Consider the following 20,333-nt stretch of genomic DNA (forward strand, 5'->3'; position numbering starts at 1 on the left):
AGCTGTTCCTCACTCAGTACTTCCCAGCTTTCCCCCTCCAGAATATGCCCTTCTGCAAACCACTGTTCTAAATCAATACTGTCCTCCTGCCCTTGGGAAGGTTCAGAAAAAGGGAGTAGCAGCTCCCACCATTCCTCCTCAGTCCAGCCCCTGACACCTGATCCCGCTTCTCTCTTCTCTCTCACTCTACATGTGGCCTGAAAACTAGGCCACGTGCATTTCCGCAGAGCTTTGAACTCCCCTTAGGTAAAGGGACCCCTGACCATTAGGTCCAGTCGTGGCCGACTCTGGGGTTGCGGTGCTCATCTTGCGTTATTGACCGAGGGAGCCGGCGTACAGCTTCCAGGTCATGTGGCCAGCATGACTAAGCCGCTTCTGTGGAACTAGAGCAGTGCACGGAAACGTTGTTTACCTTCCCGCCGGAGCGGTACCTATTTATCCACTTGCACTTTGACGTGCTTTCAAACTGCTAGGTGGGCAGGAGTTGGGACTGAACAATGGGAGCTTACTCCGTCGCGGGGATTCGAACCACAGCTTTCTGACTGGCAAGTCCTAGGCTCTGTGGCTTAACCCACAGCGACACCCACTTACAACCCAGCTACTACTTATTCAGCCTTTGAACGGATAAACAGATCAGGGGAAGAAGCAAACTGTGAAGTTGTATAACTGTTCTCTGAGGTGTGTGGCGCATGCCATGCCCAGCCCAACACTCTACAGCTGGTGGGTGGCAGGAGGCTATGATTACAGACCTTCTGTCTACAGATGTTCCTTCTTCAACTTGCACGTGGAGACAGAGCAGCAGAGAACCGCCCACACTGCAATGCACTCCATTCCCCAGTGGTCTCATCTTCCCCTTCTTTCAACCACCAAAGATGAGAAAACAGAAACTCTGAGTGTGTGCCTATTTCTCTTCCTGGCGTCTTCCATTCTCTTGTCCATCCCTAACCCAGACCAGGCCAACGTACACAATACCCTCCATTTAGCTCAGAAAAAGGTGCTACATAAACACACCTTTTATTAATTAAATTTTTTAAAAAAACTGATAAAAGGTGTATGAGAAAGAGTGGGAACTGTAGATCTGAGACATGCAGGATTCTTGTTCTATTCAGTGTCCAAGCTCTAGGGAGCAGTGAAACATCTGGATCAAAGAGAGCCAGAAGATGTTCCTTTGGAACCCAATAAAATCTCTCCCCCCCCCCCCCCCGCAAAAATATTGGTTTTTCCTTATAATACACAAACATAAACACAGAAAAGAACATTACATTTAACACAACATAAAAACTTAACAACAATAAAAACACAAAAGATAAAAGAAGAATTTTTTTCCTTCTTATTCCCTGATATATTTACATTGCTAGAAGACTTCCTTGACACCTTCCAATCTGAATTTCACCATAACACATATTTAGCAGTTCCCAATTTCATATTTGTAGCATCAATATCCTCTTTTGTTACAAACTTCTTATCCTTACTTCCAATTGTAATCCATAATCATCATCATTATTAATCTTTTTCTATCCCTTAGCCTAATCTGTTACTTCTAGGAGTTTCTTAATTTAGCTTACATTACAATATCTCATTAAATATTCTTTAAATTTCTTCCAATCTTCTTGTGTTTCCTCCTCTTTCTGGTCGCGGATTCTTCCAGTCAGGTCAGCCATCTCTGAAAAGTCCATCATCGGAACCCAATAAAATCTTAATAAAAACAATTAACTATAAAAGAGGCTTCCCAGCAAAGGCAGGACCAAATTTAGCACTCAGTGCCCCTGGAAACAGGAACAAATCAAGTCATGGCAAACAGCTGTTCCTTTTCACTGTGTATATTTGAAGATGGGAAATGGTTGGGACTGAAACCGATGTGTGGACACTCCATGAACCTTTGCCAGGAATTCCCTTGACAATGGGGTGGAGTTAATGCGATCAACAAATTGGCATTCCCCTGACGATGAGTAAGCAACTGTTGTGATGTAACAGGGCTTCAGGTGTGTGTGGGGGGGGGAGTCAAGGCTGCAGAGCAGAAAGAACAGCTGTTCCCTTAGGCACTGCCAAATTCCGTAAAGCTAAGCAGGGATGATTCAGGTCCAAGGCTGGATGGGAAGCCCTAAATGAGTGGGAAGAGGTGTAGGGGAAAGAGTATCGCCTGCTTATATGGGGTAGCTTCACTCAGTGTCTTGAACTAATGCAAATCCAAAGGGCTGGAGTGCCGAGGTTGTCAATAATGCTATGTGGGCAAAATGTGTCAGAACTCAGATGGCAGTAAATATTCATTTTTTTGGGGGGGGGACCACAGGTTGTTGTTGTTGTTGTTTTTGCAGACCTGTGAATGACCTGCACCATGCACTGATATTTGATATTGGTGACATCATTTGATAGATAACCTGAAATGGTACCTGTGAGCTTGACGGATCAACGGGTTACTTTCTCCAGGCCTGCCAAAAAATCGAAGCAACCAAGAGATGTCCACAAGCCGAAATAATTTAAATGTTGAAGAGGAAAACCTGTTCGAAATGCAAATCTGAACTTTACATTTGAAATGTCCCAAATTGACAGTTCCCCGTGACTTCATTTCACCTTTAAAAAATGAAACATCAGCGGCTCAGATCCCTGATCTCCTGGCACGAGTGTCAGTTTGGTCCTGGGAGACAGTGACTTGTCGAATGCCGCAAAGTAATCTTTGTGGCAGGGCAGTGGTTTTAATCAGGTCTCCCTCACCCAGACTAAACCCTTCAGGGGCCCAGTCACTACTTCTGCCTCTCCTGTGAAATGGCTCCACGGGCCTGCCTACCGCCACCTCCCCACAGACCTTCTCTTGTTGGAATCAGTGAGCTTAAGCAAATGGGGGGAAAAAACAAAAACAAAAAAACCGAGACTTTTGATGATGGTGACACTTTCTTGAAGATTTCTTTACTCCCCTGATAAGTTCTTCTCTGTTTTATTGGCAGCGATTAACCCACGGTTTACCACAGCTGCACCAACACCGGAGTCCAACACCACGGGTGCAACCACAGCTCCTCAACATGGTACCTTCGATGTTTGTTTGTTACATTTTATTTATTTATTTAGATTAGATTTAGATACCGCCCTAGATCATAAGATCTCAAGGCAGTTCACAAAATAAAATACAGGATAAAAACAAGTAAATAAGTAAAACAAAACAGCAAAACAATACCCCCCCCCAATTCCCACAGACACATTAAAAAGGTTGTAGAATATTAATCAGCAAAAAGCCTGGTTGAAGAGGAATGCTTTTGCCTGGAGCTTAAAAATATATAATGAAGGCACCAGGTGAACCTCCCTGGGGGGAGCATTCCACAAATGGGGAGCCACTACAGAAAAGGCCCATTCTCGTGTTGCCACCTTCTGGACCTCACATGCAGGAGGAACACAAGGAAGGACCTCAGATGATGAATGTAGAGTCCAGGATGGTTTATATGGGCAGGGGTAGTCCTTGAGGTACAGTGGTACCTCGGGTTAAGAACTTAATTCCTTCTGGAGGTCTGTTCTTAACCTGAAACTGTTCTTAACCTGAGGTACTACTTTAGCTAATGGGGCCTCCCGCTGCCACTGCGCGATTTCTGTTCTCATCCTGAAGCAAAGTTCTTGACCTGAGGTACTATTTCTGGGTTAGCAGAGTCTGTAACCTGAAGCGTCTGTAATCCGAGGTTCCACTGTATTTATATACAGTGGTACCTCGCAAGACGAATGCCTCGCAAGACAAAAAACTCGCTAGACGAAAGGTTTTTCCGTTTTCGATTTGCCTCGCAAGACGAATTTCACCTATGGGCTTGCTTCGCAAGACGAAAACATCTCGCGACTTTGTTTCCTTTGTCTAAAAACAAAGACATGTTTTGTTTATAAAGTTAATTTATTTTCCCTTCAATTTTTGAACAGCTCTTTACAGTATGTGTGACTTTAAAGAGCAGTTAATAAACTGTTGTTGTACCAAATTTGGCTTTGTTTGGACTTTTTTGACCATAGGAACGCATTAATTGATTTTCAATGCATTCCTATGGGATTTTGTGATTCGCAAGACGAAAAATTCGCAGGACGACAAAACTTGCGGAACGAATTAATTTCGTCTTGCGGGGCACCACTGTACCACCTTTCTTCCAAGGAGCCTTCCATGGTTCCCCTTCTCATTTCACCATTGCAACAATCCTGCAAGGTAAGCTAGGCTGAGGGAGAGTGACTGGCCCAACATCATCCACGGAACTTCACAGCCAAATGGAGATTTGAACCTTGATCTCCCAGGGCGTAGTCTAAGTTTCTGACCATCACACAACAATGGCTCTTTGTACCTTTCTTCTGACCTGGTTGAACTAGTTCCTCATTTACTTGCTTGGTATAACTCCAAACATGGAAGGACTCCATTGGAAAGATGAACTGTGTGAAATAGTTCAGGTCACTAAAGCAGAATTTTTGACACACTCTGAAAGCTACAATTCCTGAGGTTTTCTGAGGGGAGGTAGAACACCATAGAGGTCAAAGAAGCTAAAAGTCAAGACTATGAGTTCAGGTTTTTATACTTTCAGTAGAATGTGCTTGCAAGTACCAACAGAACCACTTATGCCAGTAGCAGCCAGCAAGATAACTCTGTCCTTGATCCCACTCTCAATCTCCCCTCTCTGTTAGCAAAGTCACTTAAATAACACAGATGGAGTCCAGAGAGAAAAGAAACCCTGACAACACTTTACTGAGGAATCTGAACAAAACCGTGTATGATCTGAGGAGAAATCTGCTTATAACAGTTGCATTTCAGAAAGCATGCCTGGTGTGCTTTGACTTCCAAAGCCTTCTTCAGTGGCATATAGTTAAAAGGGGGCATTGCCTTGTGCAAGGGCTCATAGAGCAAATTTATATAGTATATTATGCTATGGAAAAAGGAGCACATTTTGAAAGCTGTGATTCTGAAATGCAGCCTCCCATTTCCCACACTAGTGACTCATTTGCTATTTTGCTTCCTTGCAGATTTTCCGCCTGGGAGTCCTGAAGGCCCCTTTCAGGTCACAGATGGCCCAGATAGCATTGATGTTTCTGGCAGCACCGTGGCTGGTACAGCAACCACAGTCATGGGTAGCTCCCAGCCTGTGGTCCGAAGCGGCACAGCGGACAACCTCATTCCTGTGTACTGCTCCATTTTGGCAGCCGTGGTGGTGGGGCTGGTGGCCTACATTGCTTTCAAGAGGTAAGCATGCTCCCAAGGTTCAGAAATGAGAGGATTATTGTGCAGAAGGAGGACATCATCAACGTTCATTAGGGTCACTCACAAAGGCCAGTCTTACTCACACCCTAAGCCTACCCCATTCTTACAAGCTGCTCCCATCATTGCCGCTTCATCCTTCCTCTGCCCCATGACCATCCTCGTTTTGTGAAATTTACTTTGGGTCAAGCAAAGGGTTTGCTCTCCGGTCTTGGCAGAGCTGTTCGAAACTTGGGTGCAGTTGCAACCCAGTAAGAAGATGAGGATCTGTGTTAGATTCCCATTTTCCCAGCCAGAAATGTGTGCAGAGTAGGGATGGTCAAATCTGTCAATTTCAATCCATTCCATTTCTCTCTTTTTTTCAGTCTTAAATTCAGTTCTCCACTTTACCGTAGAAATTTGCAGATTTTCGTGAAGATAATCCCATGGAAATTCACCAGCATTTCTGTACAAAATTTTCCCCAATGTGCACATTTTAAATGTGTTTTTGACTAACACAATGCATTTTTGTATTTTATTCTTGGAATGTATGCATTTATATGTGCAGTTTACACTAGCACGTGCATTTTTGTGCATGTTTCTTGGCTGGAGAACTGCGCTGTGAAATTCAGAAAAGGGCAGATTTTGACGGATAGCTGTGCTTCAGTTTGCAGATTGTTTCAGAAAGTGTGAATTTGGTAAGTTCGCCTTTAAATGCGAACTGGATCACATTTCTCCCACATCCCTAGTGTAGAGAGTGTCACTTTCCCACTGGGCACCATCAGTCCCACTCCTGTCCTCTGCAGGGAAAGGTGCTCCATCACATACTAAGTCACCTCCGGCTTTCCCATGCCCCGAAGTAGGTTTTGTGGTGGAGATGGGGGTAACGTAGGGCAGGGAGGAGGAGGCGGCAGCAGCAGCAGAGGCAAGGTGTTTTGATGAGCATCTGCTTGGAGTTTTCACAATGCCTTGATCCCTTTGGGGGCAAGCAAGGTGGTCTTCGAGCATCCTTGATGCTCAGCAGCAGAATACACACCCATTTTCTCCTTCCTCTTCAAGCTGCTTGTGTGGGTTGGTGTGGGTTTTGGCACCCTCCTCCATTTGCCCCATAGGGCAGGGAAACAGTCTCTGAGCCTGCCAACATACCATTATTGTCAAGCCTATGTCTTTTCCAGACAGCTTCTATTGCCTAGATCTGGGGGTCTTCTTCTATGTTGTTGGGTTCCCAGAAACCAGCCCTTGAAAGCTGGTGCATGATTCCTCATCGGAATGTGCAAGGAGGTGCCTCCAGACATGGAAATTTGGCAATCGTTGCCAATCTGCTTTATGCTGCAGGCGGAATAGCAGCGCTTGGTGTAGGCTGTTGCCTGTAGGGAGTGGTTGGGTGGCAGGGAGGGAGGCCAACAGTAGGGGGAGCCAGAGGAAGTAAGTGGCAGACTTTTGCTGAGTTCTACACTGAGACTAAGGAGGAAGAGTCAGAGATCCAGTACCATCCACATCTGGGGAAGGGCTGTAGCTCAATGGCAGAGCCTCTGCTTTGCCTGTAAAAGGTCTCAGGTTCGATCCCTGGTATCTCCAGGTAGGATTGGGAGTGCTCCCTGTTTGAAAATCCCGAAAAGCAACTGCCAGTCAGTGTAGACAATGCTGAAGTTGATAGCCGCAACACCTTATGCTCCTGTGTTTCTATCCCCTTTACTCTAGTGAGCCAGTGTGGTGTAGTGGTTAAGAGCGGTAGACTCGTAATCTGGTGAACCAGGTTCGATTCCCCGCTCCTCCACATGCAGCTGCTGCATGACCTTGGGCTAGTCACACTTCTGTGAAGTCTCTCAGCCCCACTCACCTCACAGTGTTTGTTGTGGGGGAGGAAGGGAAAGGAGAATGTAAGCCGCTTTGAGACTCCTTCGGGTAGTGATAAAGCGGGATATCAAATCCAAACTCCTCCTCCTCCTCCTCCTCCTCCTCCTCCTCTTCTTCTTCTAGTTGCAAGTAGGGAGACAGGCAGTTGGGAGCTGGATGAGGGCATTATGAAGTGGGTGGGGCTGTGCCCCACTTGCCCTAATGGGATGGTCTCCACTGGCAACTCTGCTTCTGGAATCCAATAACAATTTACAGTTTGGCTGGCAATCCCCCCTTTCCTCAGCTCTAAATGTTGGGTGTGTTGGTGGGGAGGGGGATGATTTTCATTTGAACCATGGTCTGGAGGGAAACTGTTAATTATTAACTCTACCCTCATTACACTCTTGATCATGATTATTCCCCTAAACACACTGCAATTTGGGGAATTGGAGAGGAACTGATACAAAGGCAATGACATACCTGCCAACATTTCTCTGATGAAAACAGAGACGTCCTATTCAACAACAGCAGCAGCAACTTTATTATTTCTACCCTGCCCATCTGACTGGGTTGCCCCAGCCATATATAAAAACATAATTAAGCATTAAACATTAAACAATTTCCCTGTACAGGGCTGCCTTCAGAGGTGTTCTAGAGGTTATATAGTAACTTATCTCCTTGGCTTGGGGGTCACATAACTCCATAGCTTCCAACATTTTTCTGATAAAATAAGGACACCCTACCATACCCTCCAACCTTTCTCTGATGAAAATAAAGATGTCCTAAGGGAAAGTGGGACATTCTGGGATCAAATCAGAAACCGGGATGGCTTCTGTAAATCTGGGACTGTCCCCTGATAATGGTTACACTTGGAGGGTCTGCAATGAGATTTGAAAAGGCAAGGGTTAAAGCAATAGAGTTGAATGGTAGACAGGCGAGACAGACCATAGAGAAGGAAATGTCTTGAGTAATCTATACAGGCTATAACCAGCCAATCTATGTACTGAACAGCTGCACAACGTATCACCTACATCTGGGGATACTGCACAGCTGTTCCATTGTGTGTGTTAAAAAAACAAAAAACAAAAGCTTGGCTTTTCTCTGCTCCGAGGGTTGGGGAGGGGAAGAAATGCTGAACAGGGAAACATTGGAGAAGGATGTCTTGTTGAAAACGCCGTTGAAATGCCTTGTTAAAAAGCGAGTAAACAAGGCTTGGCTATTCCGTAGTAAGTGCATAGTTAAGATAACAGAATTCGCTACCACAAGATGTGGGGAACGCAAAGGAGTCGGACAGCTTCAGAAGGGAGTTAGCTACATGCCTGGGGGATAACGCCAGCCATGACGGCTTTATTATGTCCAGTATCAGAGGACGTATGCCTCTTAATGCCGGTTGTGTGGGATTATGTGTGGGAAAGAACTGTGGAACTCCGGTCCTGCTTCGCTGGTTTCCCACAGGCAACTGTTTGGCTGCTGTGAGAACAGGATATTGGACTAGACTGGCTTATGCGCGCTGCTCTGAGATGCACACGGGAGTCAGGAACATAACCTCTGCACAAACCGGCCATTGCCTGTGTATATAGTATCCACCAGCGTATTTATGGGCTTCGTTTCCATTTGATTGCTGTTTCAGGAAATGCACATTAACAACAACAACAACAACAACAACAACAACAACAACAATTTATTTATACCCCGCCCATCTGGCTGAGTCTCCCCAGCCACTCTGGGCGCCTCCCAATAAAGTGTTAAAAACAGTACAGCATTAAATATTAAAAACTTCCCTGAACAGGGCTGCCTTCAGATGTTTTTTAAAGATAGGAAAGCTGCTTATTTCCTTCACATCTGAAGGGAGGGCATTCCACAGGGCGGGCGCCACTACCGAGAAGGCCCTCTGTCTGGTTCCCTGTAACCTCACTTCTCACAATGAGGGGACCGCCAGAAGGCCCTCTACATTAGGTAGAGTCAGGTTTAAACACACACTTTCTCCCCGCATCTTTTAGGCCCACCAAAATCTAGAGCTGGCTAGTGATGAGCTACATCAGCACTAAAGTTCAGATTTGTAGGCAGCCCTGGAATAATGATAATAATAATTTATTATTTATACCCTACCCATCTGGTTGGGTTTCCCGAACCACTCTGGGTGGCTCCCAACAGAATATTAAAAACACAATAAAACATCAAACATTAAAAACTTCCCTGAACAGGGCTGCCTTCAGATGTCTTTGGAAAGTCAGATAGTTGTTTATTTCCTTGAAAACTGATGGGAGGGCGTTCCACAGGGTGGGCACCACTACTGAGAAGGCCCTGTGCCTGGTTCCCTGTAACCTCACTTCTCGCTAGGAGGGAACCACCAGAAGGCCCTCGGAGTTCAACCTCAGTGTCTGGGCTGAGCAATGAGGGTGGAGATGCTCCTTCAGGTATACTGGGCCAAGGCTGTTTAGGGCTTTAAAGGTCAGCACCAACACTTTGAATTGTGCTCGGAAACGTACTGGGAGCCAATGTAGGTCTTTCAGGACTGGTGTTATATGATATTGGTGGCCATTCCCAGTCACCAGTCTAGCTGCCGAATGGCTGGGGTGGGGTTGCAACCAGCCTGCTGGGCTACTTGATAGCTGAACCCCATCCTTAGAAGGTTCACCCCTAGCAAGTGTAGGAGACCTTTGGCCCTGCAGATGTTGCTGAACTCTAACCCCCAGCATGCATGGCCAGTGACCAGCGATGGTGGGAGTTGTAGTTCAGTGATAATTGGAGGGCCAAAGGTGTCCCTTTCCACCTGATCCAGAGGGCGGCTTCATGGTCTTCTGGTTCAGCATGGGAAGTGTCCTAGGGAGATAAATGCAGGCTCTGTTTCTTCCATATGAGCCTTTGTGGACTTCCATGAAAACTTTGGTTGCTGAGAATCAAGGAGCCAGTGCAGACGAATGCAACCTCATGCCTGGACTGGAGAAACAGTCCCTGCCGCGAGGTTTGCCTGAGCAAGCCCCGAGAAGATTGGGCTCACCACACCCAAAGCATTGCGATCCGCAGGGAGCAATCTACCGTGTTGGCAACGGCGCCAAGTTTGTGGTCTACCTTGATCTGGGAAAGGAGGCATGAGCATCTGAGGCTCAGCTGTTCCCTGCTTTTTCACCTCTAGGTGGAACAGCTGCAAGCAGAACAAGCAAGGAGCCAACAACCGCCCCGTCAACCAAACGCCTTCGCCGGAAGGGGAGAAGCTCCACAGCGATAGCGGCATCTCGGTCGACAGCCAAAGCCTCCACGACCAACAGCCGCAAACACAGACGGCATCCATGCAAGGCAAGGGGGATGGCCTGCTGGGTGAACAGGGAGCAGTGGCGTAGCGTGGGGGGTGCCAGGGGTGCCGGCCGCACTGGGCGCAACATTTTGGGGGCGCGCGCGTTTGGCCGGCCCCCCTCGAGGAAGCGGGAACCTCTCCCTTCGCAAGACGAAAGCCCATAGGGAAATCTCTGGGACAGCGGGGAAGCGCAGCGCTTCTTCCCCACTGTCCTCGGACCTCCTCCGAAGGCTGGCGGTGGGGCGGAGAGACCTCCTCCCGCCGCCAGGCTTCGGAAGGATGCTCCGAAGGCTGGCAGCAGGAGGAGGGCTCTCCGCCCCACCGCCAGCCTCCTGAAGGCTCCTCTGAAGCCTGGCGGTGGGGCGGAGAGACCAGCCTTCGGAAGGCTGCTCCGAAGCCTGGCGGTGGGGCGGAGAGACCTCCTCCCACCGCCAGCCTTCGGAAGGCTGCTCCGAAGCCTGGCGGTGGGGCGGAGAGACCTCCTCCCACCGCCAGCCTTCGGAAGGCTGCTCCAAAGCCTGGCGGTGGGGCGGAGAGACCTCCTCCCGCCGCCAGCCTTCGGAAGGCTGCTCCGAAGCCTGGCGGTGGGGCGGAGAGACCTTCTCCCCGTGCCAGCCTTCGGATGGCTGTCCTGAAGACTTGTGGTGGGAGCAGTGGCGTAGCGTGGGGGGTGCAGGGGGGGCCTTCCGCACCTGGTGCAACATCTGGGGGGGCGCGGAAGAGACTCGAGTGCTAAAATCCACGGGTTAGGGGGCGCAAATTACTTGCCTTGCCCTGGGTGCTGAGAACCCACGCTACGCCACTGACAGGGAGGAAGGCCTAGGGGACGCCAGCCAGCTTCAGGGACAAGGGGGCAGCAGCTGCCAAGCGTGTTCAGGCTGTCACCTGCAAATCATCCAGTCCAACCCTCTGCAATGCGGGAACCTTTCGCCCAATGTGGCACTCAAACTCACAACCCTGAGATTAAGAGCTTCATGCTCTACCGACTGAATTGTAGGAGCCAACTCCTAGGGCCGAGTTCCCTTTGGCCCCCCAATAAAATATTTAAGGGGGCATTGCCATTCAAATGGGGTGTGTGATCAATTACCTGCCCCCCTCCATATTTTATTTAACTTGGCAACCTTGGACTGAGCTACTCTAGTTGTAACTGGCAGAAGCTGGTGAACTAAGCAAAACACAACGGGAGAAAAAGCAAGGGAAGACGGTCAGTCCTCTTTTTCCATCGCCCCACGGACTCAGTAGTGGCCCATCCAAATGACGGGGAATTCCATCTTGATTTCCAAACTGAAAGGGAGCATTGTAGGACAGGGCCATTTGAGCAATCAGACTTCCGATGCAGAAAGCAAAATGCATAACAAGCACAGTGGTACCTTGGAACTGGAATGGCTTGGCTCCCAAACGCCGCAAATCCGGAAATAAGTGTTCCGATTTGCAAACGTTTTTCGGAAGCTGGATGTCCGACGCAGCTTTGGTGGCTTCTGCAGCTTCCGCTTGAGTGCAGGAAGCTCCTGCAGCCAATTGGAAGCCACGCCTTGGTTTTTGAACGGTTTTGGGAGTCGAACGGAATCCCGGAACAGATAAGTTTGAGAACCAAGGTACCACTGTATTCACCAAGCAAATATGCATCTATCCATCCATACATCTCTCTGTGTGTATATTGCACAGAGCCCCAAAATCTTAAGTGTAGGGTTGTTTTTTAAAACCAAGGTGTTTTGGGTTACAGAACTGAAATGATAGGCTCCCTAAATCTATTCCCCTACCCCCCCCCATTGTTCTTTATTTAGAACTGGTGATTTTAAACGCCTTTCTTGTTTGCAAAGCTTTAAATTGCAGGGCTTGGACCAGAAGACCCTCGGGGTCCCTTCTGACTCACCAATTCTATGAAAACAAATAAGCAAAAGGATGTATCTTTCTCACTTCTTCCTTTGGAAATTAAGATCACCTTTCACTCAAGATCTATGGATTAATTCAGGGATGGACAGCAGGACCTGTCTACCATTAGGCAAATATGTATCATCACTGGAATGATGCTGGTGGGAGGCAGAGACTTTTATTCAAATATCAAGAAGAGTTGAAACAAAACCTCCAATGATTTCTTTACCAAATTCGTTAGGTCCACTAGAACATTTTTTTTTGTTAAAAAAAATAGTACAGAACAGAACTAATCCTGTATACTTGCCTCTTGCACGGCCACTTCGTTATAAATAGATTGTGTTGCATACAAATTAATACAGTAATGCAATACAGTCCATGTATGGTGCTGGACACATTTCAGCTTAGGGTTCTTTAGTATTTATGAGTAAATCTGATTATGATTATTATTGAAAATTAGTGGGCGTAGCAGATTTATTTTAAAAATAGATGCTTGCCTCCATCCATCCATCTTCCTATCTATATTTGGAAGAGAAATATCCCCCCACCCGGGTAAGACTGATTTTCACTTTGACTGGGGCACTTGTATTCGATATACGTTGCCTTCCATTCTAATTCTTCCACCATCACTTATGGCCCACTCTCCATTCTACTCCCTACTCCCACATTTCATACCCCAACAGACTCTTTTCTGGCCAGTATTGAGAGCCAGTGTGGTGTAGTGGTTAAGAGCGGTAGACTCGTAATCTGGTGAACCGGCTTCGTGTCTCCGCTCCTCCACATGCAGCTGCTGGGTGACCTTGGGCTAGTCACACTTCTTTGAAGTCTCTCAGCCTCACTCACCTCACAGAGTGTTTGTTGTGGGGGAGGAAGGGAAAGGAGAATGTTAGCCGCTTTGAGACTCCTGAAGGGGAGTGATAAAGTGGGATATCAAATCCAAACTCTTCTTCTTCTTCTCTGTTGGCATTTTGTTTGCTCAAATGGGAGGCTGTCAAAGCAGTTTGCTAAAGCGGTCTCTGAAACAGCCCCCTCTCAAAGTTTACAGATGGGGGGACCCCACTTCAGAGAGCAGCTTGGCTTAGGGCTTTCCTACACCATTACTGCCACTGTGGCCAGAGAAACAGAGAGAGAGAGAGAGAGAAAGCCTGCACTTCAAAATTCAGAAAGCCTTCAAACTTCAAAATGAGGGGGGTGGGGACATAGACATCTCACTCCCACCGGCTGTTGGGCACTAGGACACCCCCGGCTCAAGGTTTTCAAATGCTTCCCCTCCGCATTTCTGCTTCAACCCTCCGTGGAAGTTTAAAGGAGAAGTGCGGGAGGGTGGGGGGGGTGTTGAAAAGTCATTTGTAAACATCCCCCTGTGAAGATGCTTACAAAGGGCTGTTTGAAAAACCATGACAATCAGAGCAGCACCAGATTTAGGGTGGTGCAGATGGCCCCCCTGCACTGGGTGCTGAGCTGAGAGGATGCAAAATAACAAGAAGAAGAAGAAGAAGAAGAGCAATAGTATCTGACTGGGTTTCCCCCAGCCACTATGGGCAGCTTCCAACATATATAAAAACATAATAAAATATTAGACATTAAAAAGGTTTCCCTATACAGGGCTGCCTTCAGATATCTTCTAAAGTTAATAATAATAATAATAATAATAATAATAATAATAATAATAATAATAATAATAATAATACCTATTCAAAGTTGGGGGCACCAATTCTTGCCCTTGCCCAGGGTGCCATATTACAAAAATCCATCCCTGATTGGAGAAGTAAAACCGATGTCACTCTGACATCAGGTGATTGACAAGTGGCTGACTCCAACCACCAGGCAGCTTTGGCCTGCAATGGGTTGGGGAGATAAAGATCTGTCTTCTGGCTCGAAAATGTTCCCTGCCCTTGGTGTAGATAACTCTGAGCTGGGTGGGACAATGGCCTGACAGCTTCCTCAGTCCCTAGTGGGGCAATGATGGTCAGGTGCAGGCCTGCTTTCCCATGGACAGATCCAGGCCTTCTTGGCTTCTGAGGTGGGCTGGATGTTGACTTCGTACCTACGTAACCCCTTTTGTGCTCCCCACCCCTGTTTCCCCCACTCCAGGCCTTAAAGGAGATGGGAACCTTTACACCAACCTGCCTGTCAACAAGCGGGAAGAGGTTGAGAAGCTGCTGAATGGTTCCACCGAGGAGACCTGGCGCCACTTGGCTGGGGAGCTGGGCTACAAGGAGGACCACATAGACTCCTTCACTCAGGAGGAGTACCCCGTCCGCGCCCTCCTCTCCGACTGGTCCAGCAAAGACAGCGCCACGATGGACGCCCTTTATACCGCCTTGCGCAAAATCCAACGGGGGGACATTGTGGAAAGCCTCTACAGCGAGTCCACTGCCAGTTCGCCAGTCTGAAGCAGGGGAGGCGGGGCAGAGGTCCTACGGGCCAGCCCCTCTGTGATTCCCCACCCTGCTTTTTCCCTCACCGATGCCTCTCGGGGTGAAGACACATGAAGGAAAACAAAATGGAGCTTAGTCTCCCCATGGCCACCATCATTTCTGGGGAGCACCGAAGCAACCCTGTAATGCACTGCGTCGGTTGTGGGTTGTTTTCTTCCTCCTCCCCAGTATTTTCACCCAATACCTCTTACCTGTAGCAGACAGTAAGATGCTAAAAAAAGGAGAAAGAAACAGAGGAAGGTAACTGGAACGAATGTTATTGCTTGTGTGTGTGTGTTTCAAGAAAAAATGGATTGACAGCATTTTGCTGGTTCTGCAGAACTTGCACCCAGTCAATGCTGCTAGTTTGGTCTCACTCTTCCAGGTGCCTCTGAACGGCCATCTTATGTGCCTCTCCATCCTTGTCTCTGTGGATCCTCTTTCCTCACTCGTACCTGTCAATCTTCAGCCACTGACTCTTCCTTTTTAGGCACTGTGCTCCCCTAAGCCAAGAAATACAATAGGCAGCCTGGCTTGAATGTGTTGCACGGCCGACGGACTTCAAGGAGGCTGACAGAGGATGAATATTTGGATCTGGAGCATGAGGATGTTAAGAGGACACGATGGAGACTTTATCTTCAGGGAGCATCTCTGGGAGGGGAAGAAGGATGTGATTTCTGGCTTGTCAAAACTGACACTGTGAAGATCAAACCTCGAAGTATATGGACGGAGGCTTAGGAGGAGACCCCCATCCATGTTTCCATCCATGCGTTGGTGGCAACATCAAGAATGTCTTTGGTCCCTGATCTCTCTTTTTCTTGCTCAAGATGCATTCCTCGTAGTTCAGTGAAGCTGTGTTGAACCTCGTCCCATAGCTCCCTTGCTGGGTTTGATCAAAGCTAGCCAGTCCCCAAATGGGACAGCGCTAGTTTAAAAAGGGGTTATAAGCCATACTTGAGAGAGCAGAGCTGGCCAAGGCAAACAAACTAACAGTGCAAACATTGTTGTTAATGAGTGGGAATTGTATTAATCACTGTGATCCTATAAACCTGGCCTCCGACGTTATCCCAGATGTTGTGTTCGTGAGACATAATTAAAAGCGATGCTCTGCATTCTTCCTCAGACTAGTGAACCAATCACTGTGGGTTATTAAAGCCATTACCTCTGTTGCATTAAAATGGGGGTGAGCAAAAGTCCCCTGGGTGGCCTTAAGACATAAGGTGGAGAGAGGAGGCCTGTTGGTTCTACGCTAAAGACTCAGAGCTAGATTTGGGTCGGGGGTTAAACCTCTATGGTTTGCCGGTGTTCCCCTATCCCCACCCATTTTCATAAATATTAGAGGGTCCTGAAAAGTAACATAAAGGGTTAGGGGGGGACGAGGACGGTCTCCATAAGTTAAGAGGATCCACCTGAAGTCATTGGGCCAACTAAAGTGAACTGGGATCATCGCTTCCCCCTTGATATATATTACAAGATATGTGTAGGCCTGGTGGAGAACTTGTGATGTTTGAAAGTTTGCAGCATTTTGAACCACTGCGGAGCCCATCAGAGGAGTGCTCCTGTTGTCTTTCTGGACTGGAATTATGCAGAAAAGGGATCCTCTTCACCTACCCACATAAGTACATATAAGGGCTTTAGAAAGAGATGGAAATCAATACATAAGAAAGCTGGGATGGAATGCAAGAGAATTTTCCAGCCCCACACTTGGGTGTGATGAGGAGTATATGGCAGCCCTCCGAGAAAGGTTGCTTTTCTGGTTAAAACACATTTTGCTTCCGTCAATAATTTCTCCAGTGTTTTGCCTAAACCGGAACATCTCAATTTGCCTTGAAAATTTGCTCTAGGCAAAACTGAGTGGCAGTTCTAGATAGGATGGGATTATTAATTTTTATTTTTTTAAACCTCTCTCTTGTCAGACAACTGGGACTACCACTTCCCTTACAAGCCGTTGGCATCAGATGGCCAGAATCTCTAAGTAAGAGGTGGACAAAAATCCAGAAGATGTGGCGAACCAGTATGCAAGTCCTGAGTGGTAGAATGTATTGGGAAATCAACACCACGGATGGTGTGTTATTCCCTTCGAAGTGCCACTCGGGTGATTAATTTTCCTCCTGAGCCACCAGTGCGACAGGTAAACACCTGCACGCAGTATCAGCAGATATCAGCAGACAGCGAAAGTGAGGCTTGAGGCATGGATACAAAGCACTACGTTTATTATTTACAGGACAAAGGAAAGCATGGCTCCTCTTACTTTCTTCATCGGCAAGAGAAGAGAAAAGCAATATCACGGAAACAGCATATCTGAACTTCTGTTCCCATGACATCCAACACTGTGGAATGTAAACGCAGACGCGTGACAACAACAATCACACATCTGCAGCACGGAGGAATGGAATTCCCAACAGAATGGACTACACAAGAAAAGCATGAAACTGCCATATCCTTAGACAATCCATTGGCCTATCCATCTCAGTATTGTCCACTCTGGCAGGTTGCAGCCCCCCAATGGTTCAGATAGAGGTCTACCAGATTTTCTTTTTTATGGGTAGAGTCATCAGGAATTGGGGTGTTCTACATGCAAGGCTCTACCACTGAGCTGTAGCCCACCCCCATCTTAACCTTGGTCAGAAGGTCTCTAGGGTGGTCCTTCAACCATCAACCACCATGAAACTCCCCCTCACACCGTTTCTTCTTCTGGTGGAGAAATGTGCCCTATATTTCAGGGGCTACCCAAGAGAAGCAAGAAGATAATGCAAAACGATCTGACTCTTCTTGACCAGCCATGACTGCTGAGCCATTCTGTCCCCTTGAGGCACACTGCAGCCAAGCATGCCCCTTATTTTTTATTTTTTTTGTGGGGGCACCTATCTTCATGCTTAGAGAAGAGGCAAGATAAAAGCACCAGTGAAATTTGGGTCATTGCGGACAATCATGTGTAGATTTACCCCCCATTTTGGTGGGTCTATTTCTGCATGCAATAATAATAATAATAATTAATAATAATTTCAATCTCATTTCCCCCCGCCAACTTTGATCATAGTTCTAACACTGGTGGGACAAAACTGGTGGTGGTAACTCCTAGCCAGAGTGTGTGCACAGCTCTGTAGTAGCTACTATCTATGAACAGAACAACAGAGAAAGTTTGACCACTGTTGGTGAGAGCATAGTGCCATGTATTCAAACTAAACTAACAGCTTTGATGTCAAACTCTTTAAAATAGAGATGGCAGAACCAATTCTAGAAAGCTTCGTTAGAAACATTTTTCCCTTGAAAGGTGGTGGACTCTTCTTCCTTGGAGGTTTTTAAGCAGGGGTTGGGTGGCCATCTGTCACGGATGCTTTAAGCTGAGATCCCTGCATTGCAGGGGGTTGGATGATACCTTGGGGGTATTTTCCAATTCTACTGCCCTGTGAGTCTATGGTTCTGTCCCTTCTGGTCCCCATTCTAGATTGCAATCATGGAATTCCAGACCTGCAGAATGACCACCATGTGCATGTGCAGAACGCCACATGCCTGATGAAATCAGTGATTGTGTAGCACACCGAAGACCTCTGCAGATGAGCATAGAGGCCTGGAGGATGTTTCTGGGCCACCTTAGGCCTCCCTGCACATCCACAGAATTCCTGATATTGCCAGTGAGATAGTGGACTATGCACAGGAGCCTGGAAAGGTTTCAAGGACTCGCCAGAACTTAACAAAAGCTGCTGCATTAGCTGAGAGATTCTAGGAAGTCCTGTTTTCCTTCTTGGACCCATCCCACCCTGGCCGGAAGAACAGTACACTCCACCGTAGGCTGTGCTTGTAGCAAAATCAGGCAGTGTTCTTATCTGATAGGACAGAGGCCACGGATATCATCTCTAATTAATAAATGAGCATAGAACAGGTCCAGCTGCAACACCCCAGTTTACTACCTCTGGAAGATCACAGAGTTGCAGAACAGAAAGAGGAATCTCACGGTTACCAAAGCTGTCGCTATTTTGAGCGAGGGATTCCATCTCATACTGGAACTTTAGTTCTGCACAGCTAAGCTAGATGAGCAGATAAGTGCTATGGTAACGTGGCACAGCAAATCCACCTTTAAAAACACACACCTTGTGCTGTTAGGAAAGCGATGGGAATAAATGGAATAAAAATGCGTAGGGTAAATGACCAGTGGATGGGGAGGAGCATAACCTCTCGGCAAATAAATCGGAACGATTGCCTCATGAAGAGTAGGCATCGTTTAGAAGTTCCGTGAAACCTTTGTGTGAGCAGCTCAGGATGACTGCTCAGCTGAACGTGGCAGAAAGATACTGAGCATCCTTTTTGTTGTTGTTGATAGAAATCACAAGAGGCAGTGATGGCCACCAATTCGGATGGCTTTAAAAGAGGATTAGACCAATGCCTGCTGGTTAAGGCTATTGATGGCTACTCGCCCAGTCATGTTCTGTCTCCAGTATCAGAGGCAGTATACCAGGAATTCTGTATATTGCTGGAAACCACAGGAGAGGAGAGTGCTGTTTTCATGCTTGGAGGATTCCCATGGACATTTGGTTGGCCACTGTGAGAGCAGGAGGCTGGACTAGATGGGTCCATGGCCTCTTCTTGTGAATATTCAGGCCCTCCTCAATCTTAAATTCATGAGAACATGTGTGCCTTTGGAGAAGAAAGCCAAATGTGTGTGTTTCCCCCCCCACCCGATAAGTCAACAGATGGTAAATTCTTAAGCTGATAACCAACTATGAGACAGGGGAAGATGAGGAGTCATGCGTTATACAGAACATGGTTGCAAAATGGACACTGATGCTGAATAAGCTGATTTCACATGGAGAAGAGTCTTCTGTATCAGATCCATACTTACATTTCTAAAGGTATTTTGCATGAAAGAAAGAAGAAAAAACCATTGGAAAGCTACATTTCCCCACAAAACTTGGTTGGCATATTTCTAAATCTGGTTCAGAATTTCACAGCTAGAAAGAAAGAGAGAGAGAGAGAGAGAGAGAGAAAAGTATTATAAAAGAAAAAGGAAATAGCCAAAGTTAGTACCTTAAAAAATAAATCGCTGCCTATATTTTACATTTCTTTATTGCGATGCGTGGGGTTTCTATTTTGTTAATACTCTTGTTCCCCTGTCCCGTGGTTTGCTTGTAATACAAATGCCAGTTTATTAAAACAGTCTTTACCAATAATAAACATTTCTGTAATAGAAGCGATTGGATTGGTCAGTAGGTTTCACGGTGATTGTCCGAAAGGCCCATTTCCCCCTGGCTTTTCAGTTTGCATGGGTGGATGACTCCAAGGGGACGGCGGGGGAGGGGGTGAAAGGTGACTTTAGATGATGTTGTAGTGGCTGCGTGGGCAACTGTGTGTACTGTTCAGATGTGAATAAATATGTGTACCTGTGTCCGTCTGTGTCTCACGTGTCTTCCAGCAATCCAGCAGAGGAAGAGGCAGGTTTTATTTTCAGCTCGGACAGGTCTCAGCCTGTTGTTCTCCTTTTCCCTGCCTTCATCTGTGGCTCTCCAAACAGCTTACGATTTCACATTCCTCCCCCTTGTTGTACAAAACTGACAACCCACCTACCCCCTTCCCCCCCCCCAATATGCCTTCTAAATTCTGCAGCCCCCTCCAAGTTTACTTTGCAATCAAAATAAACAAACTGAGCAGATTTAGGTAAACATAGTCAATGTGCATAAATCTCTTCTAGATGGTCCAGTTCAGACACAGATGTTTGCTCTTAGGGATAGATGAT

General features: G+C 47.0%; 1 protein-coding gene across 1 annotated transcript in view; it reads left to right on the forward strand.

The window, feature by feature from the left end:
- NGFR (nerve growth factor receptor) overlaps positions 1–19,987 on the forward strand; it is a 62,621-nt gene extending 42,634 nt beyond the window's left edge. The window contains exons 4-7 of the mRNA XM_082194460.1: positions 2,943–3,020; positions 4,969–5,185; positions 10,152–10,312; positions 14,277–19,987. Of these exons, the coding sequence (XP_082050586.1) occupies positions 2,943–3,020; positions 4,969–5,185; positions 10,152–10,312; positions 14,277–14,578 (758 nt within the window). The 3' untranslated portion in view covers positions 14,579–19,987. The remainder of the gene's footprint in view (positions 1–2,942; positions 3,021–4,968; positions 5,186–10,151; positions 10,313–14,276) is intronic.
- The last annotated feature ends 346 nt before the right edge of the window (positions 19,988–20,333 follow it).

This window comes from Podarcis vaucheri (assembly GCF_965113315.1).
Source record: "Podarcis vaucheri genome assembly, chromosome: 13".
Taxonomy (NCBI): Eukaryota; Metazoa; Chordata; class Lepidosauria; order Squamata; family Lacertidae; genus Podarcis; species Podarcis vaucheri.